The following is a 15,553-nucleotide window of genomic DNA, read 5'->3' as shown; positions in this document are numbered from 1 at the left end:
GGTTGTCCGTGCAGAGTGCTCTCTTAGTCAGTGAACAGAGGAAGCGGAGTGGGGTCCCCTCTCCAGAAGCCCTTGCCTCCTTGCCCTGTCCTGCCCTTGAGTAACAGCCTCGCCGCTTGGCATCTCTCTCTTCCATCCTCTGGGTATTCATAGAATTTTTACTCTATCGGTCATTATAAGGCATTTATTTCCACCTTCCTTTCTGGAAGGACAAGACCTCCAGGACCCCCGTTGTGTGTTCACCAGCCCGTGCAGGTCCTGGCCAAGCAGCTCCTTCTATCGTGAGGTGGTACTAATGTTTGGGAATCTGAAAGTTGTACCGAAACACGATTCTGCTTTCTGGAGCTGTGCAGAGTCAGTCTCCTCTGTCTTCCACGTGACGGCTCAAGTGGATGAAGACTCTTAAGTAGTCGGCTTTTGAGGCTAAACTCTTCCTTGACGTGACACGTTTTGCAAACATCTCCATCTTCTGGTCATCTTGGCAGACACTCTGAGACCATCCAGCCTGGACATGGACATTGTGGATGTCCTGGGGCTGGTGAGGGGCCCACTGAGTCTCAGAAGGACCTGTGTCACTGCACTTCTACACGGAAACCGGCTACACTACTAGCTCGTCAAGAAATTGACACAAAGAAAAAGTCTTACGCTTCCTCATAAACTCATACACTTTGACCAGTGTATTTAATAGATGTGTTTGGAACAGATTTTAAAGTTCTAGTTTATTATTAACAGCAAGATTAAAAAGATATCAACTGTTTGAGCTGATGAAGACAGTCCATTCATTTTATTATTCGGGATCTTGGATAAGATTTGGTCTTGACTATCAAAATGTTCTAGTTTGATTGTTACCCTGGGATTTAATATGAGCAGTGTTTGTGAAACGTCCACTAGAGCGGTGACTGGGTGGCTCCGTCAGTTGAGCCTCTGATCCTTGATTTCAGTTTAGGTCATGATCTCAGGGTTGTGAGATTGAGTCCCGTGTCTCCTCGGGCTCCACACTGGGTGTGCAGCTGCTTAAGATTCCCTCTCTCCCTTTCCGGTGCCCCTCCCCTCTCTCATGCACTTGGACCCTCTCTCAAAGAAAGAAAGAAAGAGGAGGGGAGAGGACAGGGAGGGAGGGAGTGTGGAAGGAAGGAAGGAAGGAAGGAAAAGAAAGGGGAGAAAATGTCCACCAGGGTCTGTGAGACATTATGTGTACGACCCTGTTCATATGAATACCGCTGTTTCAAGATTGATGCTATTCACAAAGGTGGGGAGTTTTCGAATTTTCTTTATAAACTTGGGCAGAGTGAAAAGTTGCTGAATCAGCAAAATCGATCATTTCTCCTTGTTCTTGGCCAGTGATCTTCTTGCCTAGGAAAATCTATCCATTCAGGAATCAGATCAGTCCAGTAAAACTTCTTGTCATTTTTAAGCTTTAAAAACTTAATAGATAAATTCTGCATAGCAAATAAGATTGATAGAAATTTCTAAACAACTATAAAATCCTTTCTTGCTAAGATGGCAGTAGACCTCAGAATTCTCTTAATTTGAAATCTAGATAACCAGTGTTGAATATATGCATGTCGATTATTAATTATTTGCCATCCTCCATATAATAGTACCTTTATTTCAGTTTGCAGAAATTTGCTGCATTCTAATGAACTTTGAGTTTTGGATGAAGCTGTATTTGGCTCTTGCATTATCTACTTTTTGAGGCCACCTCTATTCTACTTAATCTTCACTTGGTGTTAACATGAGTTGTAATTATGTCTTGTGATCTGTTTACGGGTGGAAGGAGCAGTAGACCATTTGCAGTAGGACCATATGTCTTTATTGGCCTTGGGGAGTTAGTTGCTCTTGTATAATTAAAGATAATTTTTATCAATGTGAACTATTATTTTTATTAATTGTTACTTATGAATATTAACCCCTTTTTGTCTCAAAGGATCCCAGCTTGGAATGTAAATTGTATGAGCATCCTAATTTGAAAGGAGTTGAAAGTTGGTTTCAACAGCCAATATGTCTGATGAGCTTCCTAAATCTTTCCAACTGTTAGCACACCTCAGCAGTGTCTCCACATTCTTCACCCCATCCCTAACCCCTGTGACAATGCAAACACAGCTCCTGGGAGGGACTAAAATCTAGAATAGGTATAAGTAAATCACCCAGTGAAGAGGTCTAGGCAATCTTGGAGCCTTTCTTGAGGTCCTACAGAAAGAAGGTGCTCAAGATTGTGAGCCGTGGGTCCAGGTTACTTCCACTTGGCACACAGGACGTGCTCATTAATGGTCAAGTCTGGTACGCTGACATAGAAGTGAGCAGTGTGGATGCGAGCGAGCAGTGTGGATGCGAGCGAGAAGGAAGATGAGTGAGGACTTGGAGCCGGCCGTGCTCGTCGTACCTGGGTTTGACTCAGTGGGGTTGGGAGGTTGGCTGTCATGAAAAGAAAGGCCACAGATGTCCTGTGTTGTGGAACCCAGTGTCCCGAGTGGAGAGCGAGTCAGTTCTCAGCAAAGCTGTAAACATCATATACTGTGACATTTGTTCTTGACGTGGGTTTTGCTGAGGTACGGGGACGCGCGCAGGGGGCAGAAGGGCGGGCAGAGGAGCTCCTCATAGCTTCAGGGATGAGAATGTGCCTCCTTCACTCTTCGGTGTGGTGGCTCTTGAGTCCGAATGTCTTCGTTTGGTTTATTTCATTTCTTTACTTTACTCACTGGGTTTCTCTTTCCTCTTGTTGTTTCTAGGAGCTGGTGGGGAGCAACCCTCCCCAAAGAAACTGGAAGGGAATAGCAATTGCTCTCCTCGTGATTCTGGTCATCTGCTCCTTGATCGTCACCTCGGTCATACTGCTGACACCAGGTACTTGCATTTATTCTTGGAAAAACAGGATGGGAGAAAGTGCCGAGCTGTGCTTTGCAATTTTTTTCTAAATAACTACCTGTTACATATTTTTCCCAGGTTCTAATTCTCGTTGTGTCGTATTGTTAAATGGTTAATATGTTTCAATGAAAAAAATCCATTTTGTATGCTTTGAATTCATTCATATACTTGTTAGCTACATGGAAATGCTTGGCACATGTTAAAATTCATAATTACTTATTCACACTTGATGAGCTTAAAGACAGTGGCTTCATAAATATAACAAGTATATGTATCTCATGGAATTCATAGCTACTGTATCAAAGATGGATTTTTAAAATTACTGGAACAACATACATTGAGTGTGAACTAAGAACAGAAGTACTTCATGAAATAACCGAAGTGTCAGAAAGAGCCAGGAATCTCAACAGGGAAGAAAAAACACACAAACACCTTCAGCAAAAACCTACAGCAAAAATGTGTACACACCTGGGTCATTGAATGTTTCGAAAATAAGTGCCGTGGGAGCTTGGAGGAGAGAGAGGCCCCTCGTGAGGAAGTTCAGGAGAAGGTGAGATGGGCAGCGGGTTGTGATGGGGTATGCGGTTAAGGAATGAAGGAAGGATTTTCCTGTAAGGTAACTACTGGCAATTACAGGAGACCACGGTGGCCACATTCTCACTGTCACATTACATTCCTAATTGTTTGAACAGAAAAACACAGTTCTAACCCTCAGTAAATGGACTGCACAGATATAAGGCCTTAAGATGGAGAAAGAAGTAGATACATTGAAATGTATCAATAAGTAAATAAATACATACATACAAGCATACATACAGAAATTTTATATTTTTACAAGAGGTACAAATAAACGATGATGTACATTTAAAAGATCTAAAACTTCAATGACAAAAAGAGAAATCCATACCTTGAAGCCAAGACTAGGTAGAGGTATCACAGGAAAGGCAAACTATAACTGATATCCCTTATGAATATAGATGTAAAATCCTCAACAAAATTCTAGCAAACTGAATCCAGCAACAGAGAAAAAGGATTATACACCTTAACCAAATGTGATTTATCCCAGGAAAGAAAATTTGATTTAATGCATGAGAATCAATATAAAATATATACATATTAATAGAATAAAGGGATGGAAGGAACCCACAGAGCTGACATTTGCGAGGTCCAAAATCTTTTCATAACAACACACTCAACAAGCTAGTAGAAACTTCCTCAACCTGATAAAGAGCATGTATGAAAAAAAAAAAAAAAAAACCCGTAGCTAATATCACACTTATTGGTGAAAGATTGAAAGCATTTCCCCAAGATCAGGAACAGACCAGGACGCTTAATCTCCGCATTTCTATTTAACATTCTATTAGAGATTCTAGTCAAGGCAAAAACTACAGATAAGAAAGAAGTCAACAATCTTCTCTGTTCATAGATGACATGAACTTGTATATAGAAAATCTTAAGGAACACAAACACACACACACACACACACAAATGCAGCAAGGCTGGATAATATAACATCAGTATACAGAAGTCATTTATATTCCCATCCATTAACAATGAACAATCTAAAAACTTAATTAAGAAATTGATTCTACCTGTAACAGTTTAGAAAAGAATAAAGTACTTAGGAATAATTTAATTGAAGGTGTAGAAGCTTGTGCACTGAAAAATCAAAAAACATAATTGAAAGAAATTAAAGAAGACATACATAAATGAAAGGATACTCTATATTTATGGATTAGAAAGTCTAATATCGGTATCATAGCAATACTTCCCAAATACATTTATAGATTCGATCCAATCTTTGTAAAAATCCTAGTTGCCTTCTTGGAGAAATAGACAAGCCAATTCCAAAAGTCATAGGAAAATACAAGGGACTCAGAATAGCCAAAACAACCTTGAAAAAGAATGGTTAAAGTACTTATGTTTCCTGATTTTAAAACTTACTCTAAGGTTACAGTAATGATGATACCAGCATAAGTATAGACATATAGTTTAATGGAATAGGACACAGAAATAAACCCATACATCTGTGGCCAATTGATTTTTGACAAGGGCGCCAAGATCTTTGGATGGGGAAGGAATTGTCTTTTCAATTGTCTTGCCCAGCTGAATATCCGCATGCAAAAGAGAAAAGTTGGAGCCCTACCTCAAACCATGTACAAAATCAACTCAATGTGGATCAACAAGCCAATAAAAGAGCCGAAAGTATAAAATTCTTGAAGAAAACCTAGGGGCATATATTTATGACCTTGGGTTAGGCAACAGTTTCTTAGATATGACACCAGAAGCATAAGCAACCAAAGAAAAAATACACCAATTGGACTTTATCTAACTTAACAATGTTTGTGCATCAGTGGACACTATCAAGAGAGTGAAAAGACAACCCACATAATGTGAGAAAATATTTGCAAGATAGATGTTCAGTAAAGGTCTAATGTCCAGATTATATAAAGAATTACTATAACTCAAAACAAAGAGAGAAATAATTCAACTAAAAACAACCAGAGGATTTTGAGAACATTTATTCAAAGAAATATAAATGGCCAATAGGCATAAAAAAAAAGATGTTTGACATCATTAATCATCGAAGCAATGCAAATCAAACTCACAGTATCCTACTTCATACTCACTAGGATGGTAATAAAAACAAACACAAACACATAAAAAGGAAAAGAACGAGTATTGGTAAGGATGTGGAAAAATGGGAAACCTCAGACATTATTAGTAGGAATATAAAGTTGTGTCGACTCTGTGGAAAACTATTCAGGAGTTCCTCAAAACTAAACGTAGAATTCATGTATGACTGAGTGATTCCAATCCCATGTATATACCTGAAAAAACTGAAGACATATGTTCATACGGAAACTTGCATGTGGATGTCCATAGCACCATTATTCCTAAGAGCCAAAAAGGTAGAAACAGCCCAGTGTCCTTCACCTAGTGAACAGATGAACACAACAGGTTGGTATATCCGTACGGGGGAATATTATTCAGCTATACAAAAGAATGAATCTCTGATGTATAATACAACATGGATGAAACTTCAAGATATTATGCTATGTGAAAGAAGTGAGACCCAGAAGGCCACATCCCGTATGATCCCAGAATGGGCAAATCCATAGAGACAGAGGTACATTCGTGGGTGCTAGGGGCTGGAGATGGGGATGGTGAGAAGTAACTGCTTGTAAGTATGAGATTTCTTTTTTTTTTTAATTTTTTATTTATTTGACAGAGAGAGAGAGAGATCACAAGTAGGCAGACAGAGGGAGGGGAAAGCAGGCTCCCCACCAAGCAGAGAGCCCGATGCAGGGCTCGATCCCGGGACCCTGAGATCATGACCTGAGCTGAAGGCAGAGGGTTTAACCCACTGAGCCACCCAGGCGTCCCTCTTTTTTTTTAAATGACATTATATTTTTAGAGAAACTTTAGATTCACAGAAAAATCGAGAGGAAGTCACAGAGACTTCCCATATGCCGTCTGTCCCCACACAACGTACAGCCTCCCTGGTTACCAACGTCCCCACCTGATGGTACATTGGATCCGGTGGACAAGCCTCCATGGTGCAGCAGAATAAGATTTCTTTTGGCAGTGATGAAAATATTCTGGAATTTGAGAGTGGTGATAGATTCACAGCTCGGTTAATACACCAAGAACTACTGAGTTGTACATATTAAAAAGTGGAACTTCATAGTACATGAACTTCATCTCATTTGGGCTGTTAGTTTACATGATAGTGGGAACATTATAAAAAACCTGGAGGAGGGGGACTCAGGATTCAATATGGCGCATCTGACTGATGGGGGGTGGGGTGGGCAATGGATTCAGCCATTGAAATCTGAGTAGGGGGAAGGTTAGGAAAGACCAGGACTTGTTCTATTTTGCGATTTGCTGACGATGATTCACCTTAGCTGGAGAGTTCAGCAACCACGTACTTTTAATGTGGAGGGAATCAGGTCTTCCTTGGGATTCATGGAGTACATGTTCCTACCTTTGCTTTTCCTTAAACGGAACGCTGTTTTATACAAGAAAATGATGATTGAACAGTGGATTCTGTGGCTGTCCAGCACTGGACTGGGGACTTAGAAAGCAACAGTGTTTTAAGTAGTTTGCGGTGGCTGCCGTCCTTCCAAGGCACACAAGTGTCCGTGTCACCCAGGGTCCTAGGGCTCCTGCAGTTGTTACTTGAAAGGGAAATAAAAGGGCACCCACCCTGAGCTCCTTTCTCCCCAACAGTCCAGCAGCGAGGCTCGGTGGTAAATGTTCTCGCTGAATAAGCCCTGGAAACCAGCCCTGGAAGCCTTTCTTCCTTGTGCCCATGCAACACCGCACAGAGAGCGGTCCTTCAGTCTTCTCCACCACATAGGGAAGCATGTCCCAGCCTCCCAAATGCCGCCGCTAGCCCTGGGAATCATTGACATTCAGCTCCCGGGCAGCAGTGAGCCTTCTGCAAAGAGAATATTGTCTCTGTAACCATTCCCTCTTTGAATGCTGGCAGCCAGTTGTCAGGGGCAACAAGAATGGGCAGGAGGCGTCTGCTGGTGACGGGGCTGGAGTGCATCCCTGAGTTCCAGAAAAGGCTTTGAAGAGCAGAATTTCTTTCATGCTTCTGTTAAGATACAAATGTGGCTGAGCCTGGCCTAACCCTTGGGCTCTGTTGGGCTTCGGTAGCTGGTATTTCATTTTACAGGTTATGCTGCCCAGGGAGCGTGTGTCCTGGGGTTAGGATGATCAGCCATGCCTGTTCAGCACAAAGGTCCTGCTGTCCCCTCCCACTCTGGGCTTTTTGCCTCCGCTGTCCTGGGGTGCAGCACTGGCTTTCGGCAACCAAAATTCAGTCAGGCAGGAGAGAATGTCAAATTGCCCAACCTGTCCCTGGTTCCAGAACTTTCTCGGATCCACAGACCTGCAGAGCATCCTTGAGTCCACCATCAGGATGTACCTGTTGGTCAAACATCAATGCTCCCCTCTCGGGGGCTGAGAGCATCTAGCTTAGTGTTGGATGAAAGGTGAGAAAAAGAGATACAAATGCTCTTCCTGAGAGCTTAGTGTCTGGTGATGGGTGTCATGGGTTGCCTGGAGAACGGGGTGTTATAGGCAAACGATGCATGTGGGAACACTGTGTCAAAAATCTAATGACATACGGTATGGGGACTAACATAAGATATCAACAACAACAAAAAATGAGTAAGACAAGGAACATGCATGAGGAGAATTTCACAGACATGAGAAGTGGAAATGAAAACAAATGAGAAGTCTAGGCAGGGCTCGGGTAAGGCCGGTTGAGTGGTGCCCTTCACTGAGTCACTGACCTAAGGACTGTGAGCCCCACTAAGGGCAGTGGTGGCCTCCACTGGGTGAGGGATGAACAAAGTGCAGCCTTAAGGAGAGGAGAGTCCCAGTGATGATAACACCCTGCAGATCTTTGTGCCATCCTGGGTGCCTTCCCACCTAGCTTTGCCTCCATTTTGGTAGACTAACTTAGAAAATATAGCAGGAGCTTTCTTAAAAATTTAAATTTAGTTAATTAGCATATAGTGTAACATTAGTTTCAGAGGTAGAGGTCAGTGACTCATCGGTCTTCCCTAACACCCAGTGCTCATCACATCACATGCCCTCCTTAATGCACATCCCCCCAGCTGCCTCCCCTCCAGCAACCCTCAGCTTCTTTCCTATGACTAAGAGTCTCTTATCATTTTTTTCCCTCTCTGGTTTTGTCTCACTTTAATTTTTTCCTCTCTTTCCTTATGATCCTGTCTTGTTTCTTAAATTCCACATGTGAATTAGATCATGTGGTATTTGTCTTTCTCTGACTGATGTATTTGACTTAGCGTAATACCCTCTATTTCCATCCAGGTCATTGCAAATGGCAAGATTTTATTTTTGATGGCTGAGTAGTATTCCATTGTGCATCTTCTTCATCCATTCATCTGTCATTGGATATCTAGGCTCTTTTTAGTTTGGCTATTGTATATTGGGGTGCACATGCCCGTTTAGATCACTACATTTGTATCTTTGGGGTCAATACCTAGGAGTGTAATTGCTGGATCATAGGGTAGTTCTATTTTCAACTTTTTGAGGCACCTCCATACTGTTTTCTAGAGGGGCTACACCAGCTTGCATTCCCACCAACAGTGTAGGAGGGTTCCCCTCTCTCCACATCCTCGCCAACATCTGTCATTTCCTGACTTGTTAATTTTAGCCGTTCTGACTGGTGTGAGGTGGGATCTCACTGTGGTTTTGTATTTCCCTGATGTCAAGTGATGTGAGCATTTTTTCACGTGTCTCTTGGCTAGTTGGATGCCTTCTTCGCAGAAATGTCTGTTCATGTCTTCTGCCCATTTCTTGATTGGATTATTCTTTGGATGTTGACTTTGATAAGTAGGAAGTACTTTTAATAAAATAATCTTTTTCAAGGACTGCCAGTTTCTAGTCTTATATTCTGGTTTGTTTAAACTCAAATCACAGTACCTGCTTTTTACTTGCCCAGAAAATCCATTTTGAACTCAACTGGGTCTAGCCTTTTGGTAGAAATATTCCCACATTCGTGTGGGTGCCCTTTCCAGCTTGGTAGGAAGAATCACATGGAAGCCCTGTTGATACCCAGGATCTTGAAGGGCCTTCTGGTAATCATTCTGAATGACAAGTACATTTTTCTGTAGTGCTGTCTAATTACCACCAGTTATGCACAATTTACATTTTAAAGATCAAATTAAAAGTGTTTAAGGCAATCTTACTTCCGAAGGGACTAGCCAAATGAGAATGTGTCCTTTTCAATTTTGTCATTCATTTCTCCCTTGCTAGTCTGTGCTCTTTTCGAAATTTCTCTTTGGCGCAATAGACTCAGAGTTACCTTTTTTAATTTTCAGATATTTAATATGTGCCTACATTAGGTCACACAGAGTCTGTGACTTTTTGGGCAGCTACAGTTCTTGCATTCTGATGAAAAGCACTATTGCCATTCTCCAGTGTCACAGTTAATGTCGTAGGAGCTGAAAAATCCAGCAAAGTCACATTTGCATTAAAACAGCCCGGACGGTTGACCTTACGGATTTTCACATTAGAGAAGACGGACAACAGTTTCCAATGGAAAGTGCCAGAACACTGTGAGGTGGTGTGTAACTGTAAAGCCTTCGACATTTGAAGGTCCCAGTGACAGTAGACTCTGGGCTGAGGCCATGCGGAGGTTATCGGAATGTGAGACTCATGAGTCTTGGGTGGGGGAGCATAGAGATTATTTTTATGGAGTTGAAATTTCATCCCTGATTTAGGTCCAATGTCTATAAGTGCTTTGCTAACTCTCAGCTTATCTTTTTTTAATTTTCAGTTGGACCCGATAGGCTTTACAGAGAGGGAGTGAAATCCAGCAAATTAGCCAGCACGGCTTATAAATTGGATTTCCCTCCAGGAGAGAGTAGGCGCAAGTGAGTCAGACATTTAATCAAGTGTTCTGAATGTACACCAGACTCAAAATAAGACGAAATGGGTTTGTGTGGAAAAGAGCCATATTAAAATTACATTCGAGAAAATCCCTCCACTTCAGAGGTGTGACTGCTAGTTAACAAAGGAAGTTCTATAATAAAATTTCCATGTTTTTTTTTTTTTTAATAGACTCTTTTTTTGGCAGGTTTTTTTAGGTAGTTGGATTCACAGCCAGACTGAGAGTCGGGTACAGAGTTTCCCCCAGACACCCTCTGCCCCCAGGCACGCACAGCTTCCCCTACCTCTTGTCAGTCCCCTCTGGAGTGGCACGTTTTTACAATGGATGAACTTCATTGGCCCGTCATTATCACTCGAAGTTCATAGTTTCCATTAAGGTGCCCTCTTGGTGGGGTGTCTGTGTGGCTTAGTCACTTAAGCTTCTGACTTTATTTCAGATCAGGTCTTGATCTCAGGGTCGTGGGCTTGGACCCTGTGTCAGGCTTCATGGTCAACATGGAGTCTGCTTAAGTTTTGCTCTCTCCCCGCCTCTCCCTCCCCTCACTCTCACTCTCTCTAAAATAACAAATCTTTTAAAACTTTTTTATTTTTTTATTATGTTAGTCACCATACAGTACATCATTAGTTTTGATGCAGTGCTCCATGATTCATTGTTTGCGTGTAACACCCAGTGCTCCATCCAATCCATGCCCTCCTTAATACCCAACACCAGGCTCACCCCACCCCCCGACCCCCCCTCCAAAACCCTCAGTTTATTTCTCAGAGTCCACAGTCTCTCATGGTTCATCTCCCCCTCCTATTTCCCCCAACTCCCTTCTCCTTTCCATCTCCCCATGTCCTCTGTGTTATTCCTTATGCTCCACAAGTAAGTGAAACCGTATAATAATTGATCTGCTTGACTTATTTTTGCTCAGCAGAATCTCCTCCAGTCCTGTCCATGTTGATACAAAAGTTGGGTATTCGTCCTTTCTGATGGCTGAGTAATATTCCCTTGTATATACAGACCACATCTTAAAAAAAAAAATAAAAGGAGGGGGTGCACTGTTGGTGTTGTGCGTGCCATAGGCTTGGACAAATGTGTGATGGCACCCATCCACCATCACAGTATTCTACAGAAGAGCTCTGCTGCTCCAAGAACCCTCTCTGGTCTGTCTGTTCACCTCTCCCTCCCCCATAACCCCTGGCAATGGTGTTTTTACTGTCCCTGCTGTTGTGCCTTTTCCAGAATGTTATACAGTTGGAACCAAACAATATGGAGACTTCTTTCATTTAAGCAATAGGCTTTTAAGGTTCTTCTATGCCTTTTCATGGCTTCCCAGCTCATCTCTTTTCAGTGCTGAGTAGTATCCCATGGTCTGGGTGGACCACAGTTTGTTTATGCGTCCACCCACTGAGGGACATTTTGGTTGCTTCCAGGTGTTGGCAATTATGAGCAAAGCTGCTCTAAACATTCACGCGAGGGTGTTTATGTAGACATAATTTTCAGCTTCTTTGGGTAAATACCAAAGAGTGTGCTTACTGAAATACATGCTACAAGTGTATTTTGTTTTCTAAGAGACTGCCCAGCTGTCTTCCAAACTGGCTGCCCCATTCTGCACCCCCATCAGCATGAACCGGACTTCCTGTGGCTTCACCTCTTTGCCAGCATTTGGTGTTGGCAGTGTTCTGGGTTTGGGCCATCCTGATAGGTGTGTAGTGATACATCATTATTTGAAGCTCATTTTTGAAAAATTCTGGAACAATTGATTTGTGAGCATTTATTTAAAATACACAGATAATGTCGTATTGTTAGTGAATTTTCAAAGTGAATAGACTCCTGTAGCTGGGACCCAGATCAAAGCAGGGAATTCAGGCAGCATCCCGGAAGCCTCCTCTCCTGCTCTCTCATCCTTAATCTTCCCAAAGATCCCCTAATTTCTAATATCATAGAGCCATTTTGCATGCTTTTAGACTGTGTACATTTACAGCATTAATACAATCATATAGTATGTATTCTTTACAACTGGTTCTTTTGTTCAATATGTTTGTGAGATTTATTTTAGTATTTCAAGTTGTGCTGATGCCCAGTTTTTAATCTTTATATACTCTATGCATCATCTGTGACAATTGAAAAGTAGCTTAACAGTAATTTAATAACATGTGTATATCATAACAAGTAACATACACCTTACTGTTTTACGGTTTCTTGTAGAAATAGGTGATTTGGCTATGTCTCCCAAGCCTTTTCTATGTTTTCTTCCTATATTAAACTCATCCCCCAAATCCGATCTCGTCAGAGTTGATCTGCTGTTTATGACGATGACAAGAGTCCTTTCACAGGACACATCAGGGACTTGATTGGTCTCTGGTGTTGCTCACTTTCTCTCGGACATCTGTAGTTGTGTTTCTAGATTCTTTTGTTCACACCACCTGCCAGCTGGCTGATCGGGTGAGCAGCGGCTACTCCGGTCATGAAACAGAGACTTGTTTCTGCTGCCGCCGCTCTTGTCATTGTTGTTTCTGACGAAGTTAATCTGTTAATGCTGAGGGAACTAAGTGCTGTGTATAAAGGGTTGGTGCAGAGAGTATTCATGGTGACGGACCAGAATGTGGGCGCCACCGGGGAGGACAGGAAGCGTCGGCGGACGGTTTTATGGAAGATGCGGAAGTTGAAAGACAGACGCGGGAGATGAAGGAGACCGAGAGGGCAGGTCACCACACGTCCGACTCCGGGCGCGCTCCCGGACAGAAGCGGCCTGCCCGGGAGGCCACGGACGGATGTAATGGGTGTCAGGAGTCAAGGCTGGAGGGACGGGGCGGTGACAGGTTGGGAGAGTGTGGAACGCCAGTCGCTGGATTCGAGGTGGCCCTAGTCTAAGGGTTCCTGTCCTTTGTTTTTTTTTTTTAATATTATTTTTTAAAATTTATTTTCAGAAAAACAGTATTCATTATTTTTTCACCACACCCAGTGCTCCATGCAGTCCGTGCCCTCTGTAATACCCACCACCTGGTTCCCCGACCTCCCACCCCCCCCCCCGCGCCACTTCAAACCCCTCAGATTGTTTTTCAGAGTCCACAGTCTCTCATGGTTCACCTCCCCTTCCAATTTCCCCCAACTCCCTTCTGCTCTCCATCTCCCCATGTCCTCCATGCTATTTGTTATGCTCCACACATAAGTGAAACCATATGAAAATTGACTCTCTCTGCTTGACTTATCTCACTCAGCATCATCTCCTCCAGTCCCGTCCATGTTGCTACAAAAGTTGGGGATTCGTCCTTTCTGATGGAGGCATCATACTCCATAGTGTATATGGACCACATCTTCCTTATCCATTCGTCCGTTGAAGGGCATCTTGGTTCTTTCCACAGTTTGGCGACCGTGGCCATTGCTGCTATAAACATTGGGGTACAGATGGCCCTTCTTTTCATGACATCTGTATCTTTGAGGTCAATACCCAGGAGTGTAATGGCAGGGTCATAGGGAAACTCTATTTTTAATTTCTTGAGGAATCCCCACACTGTTCTCCAAAGGGGCTGCACCAACTTGCATTCCCACCAGCAGTGTGAGAGGGTTCCCCTTTCTCCACATCCTCTCCAACACATGTTGTTTCCTGTCTTATTAATTTTGGCCATTCTAACTGGTGTAAGGTGATATCTCAATGTGGTTTTAATTTGAATCTCCCTGAGGGCTAGTGATGATGAACATTCCTGGCCTTTGTAAAAATTTATAAGTTGTAACTGTTTTTAGAATCTGACAAAACTGTAAGTCATCCGATTATTGGAAAAGGGCACACATGTCCTCATAATCAGCTGGATTCACTTCAGGAGGCTCACACACCTGGTTAGCCTGTCCATGGACCAGGTTAGGGACCAGCTTGAGCATTTATCCAAAACCCAGATGTTACAATAATGCAATACTTCAGTCTTCAACAGAATACCTAACTAAATACCTAACTAAAATCATTCAAACCATAAGTGTTACATTGTTTCATAAGAGAAGTCCAGGGGTGTCTGGGTAGCTCGGTCTGTTAAGTGGGCCACTCTCGATTTCAGCTCAGGTCATGATCTCAGGGTAGTGAGAGCCCAGGCTGGCTTCGCACTCAGCGGGGAGTCTGCTTGAGGATTTTCTCTCTCTCTCTCTCCTTTTCCCCTCCCCCACTGTCTACATCTCTCTCAAATAAATTTTTAAAAATCTCAAAAAAAAAAAAAAAGACTCTTTCCTTCTCTCTGCCCCTCCCCCTGCCTTTAAGGAAAAAAGAAAGAAAGAGAGGAAGAGAAGGAAGAACAAAACGAAAAGGAGAAGCCGGGCCATGGCCAGGCCCAGGATGGTTCAGTGGCTCAAAGATCTCTGCTGTTCTCGTCTGCGTGCTGGCAAAGTGGCTGCCCTGGCTCCACACATCACATTTCCTACCCTCACAGGAGAAAAGGGAAAAATCACAGAACTTGCCTGTGTAGTTCTGTCTTTTTCAGAGACAGCCAGGAGAGAGCTTACTTGCCACAACTATATTATACGGCCTACTATATATATTATATAATAATATAAGAGCTGGAAGGGGGAGTTGAGAAAGTCAGTATTTGTAAGTGTCAGCCTCTGCAGACTTGCAAGTGTACAGTGGCTCTCAGGGAGGCAAGACCCCCTTTTTATGAAATGTTTTATGAAGGCAGTCTTCATCGCTTGAACTTGAACAATGAGCTTGCACCATTCCTTAAACTGAAACATGTGCAAGGAGGGAGTTCTGACAGATTCTCATAAAAGAGAGAATGAATTTACACTGCTGCTAACCTTATAGTTACTTGCAAACTTTCAAAGTCCTGAGAAGTGGGTCCCTAGGAGAATCTTAACAGTCTCTACTTTGACTTTCCATCATTAGTTCTAGGATTGCAAGGTGCATCTTGCTTACATATTGAATTCTTACACTAAAGATCCATTTATCTGAAGGATGGGGGTAGATGATCATTGGTGCCGGCTTTGGGAATCTAACCTAAGCAAATGTGCCTACATATTTATCCATAAAGGGTACTTTTCAAAGCATTGCTACATTTTGCATCCTGCTTTTAAGGCATGGTTACATATAAACCATGAAAAGGATAAATCTTCTCCTGGCACTCTGGTTTTCTTCAGTCGGTTGCCTGGTTGGGATGAAAGCCTCTTGGTCAAGTTCAGGTGGGTCTGGGGAGCCTTCAGGGCCATCTATTGCAAGGAGCTGGCCAGTGTAGTTGCTGATATTTTAGGGAAGACTCTGGCCAGTCAGGAACCAAAGGGAGCCATTAG

The 15,553-nt window shown here is 42.7% G+C and overlaps 1 protein-coding gene across 4 annotated transcripts in view; it reads left to right on the top strand.

The window, feature by feature from the left end:
* DPP6 (dipeptidyl peptidase like 6) overlaps positions 1-15,553 on the top strand; it is an 850,942-nt gene that overhangs the window by 521,699 nt on the left and 313,690 nt on the right. For all 4 annotated transcript variants that reach the window (XM_004766000.3, XM_045086322.1, XM_045086321.1 and 1 more), the window contains exon 2: positions 2,730-2,844. In XM_004766000.3, the coding sequence (XP_004766057.1) occupies positions 2,730-2,844 (115 nt within the window). The remainder of the gene's footprint in view (positions 1-2,729; positions 2,845-15,553) is intronic.

This window comes from Mustela putorius, unplaced genomic scaffold (genome assembly GCF_011764305.1).
Source record: "Mustela putorius furo isolate JIRA1106 unplaced genomic scaffold, ASM1176430v1.1 tig00000929_pilon_pilon_pilon, whole genome shotgun sequence".
NCBI lineage: Eukaryota > Metazoa > Chordata > Mammalia > Carnivora > Mustelidae > Mustela > Mustela putorius.
Note: the sequence above shows the minus strand (reverse complement) of the source record. Positions and strands in the feature narration are given on the sequence as shown.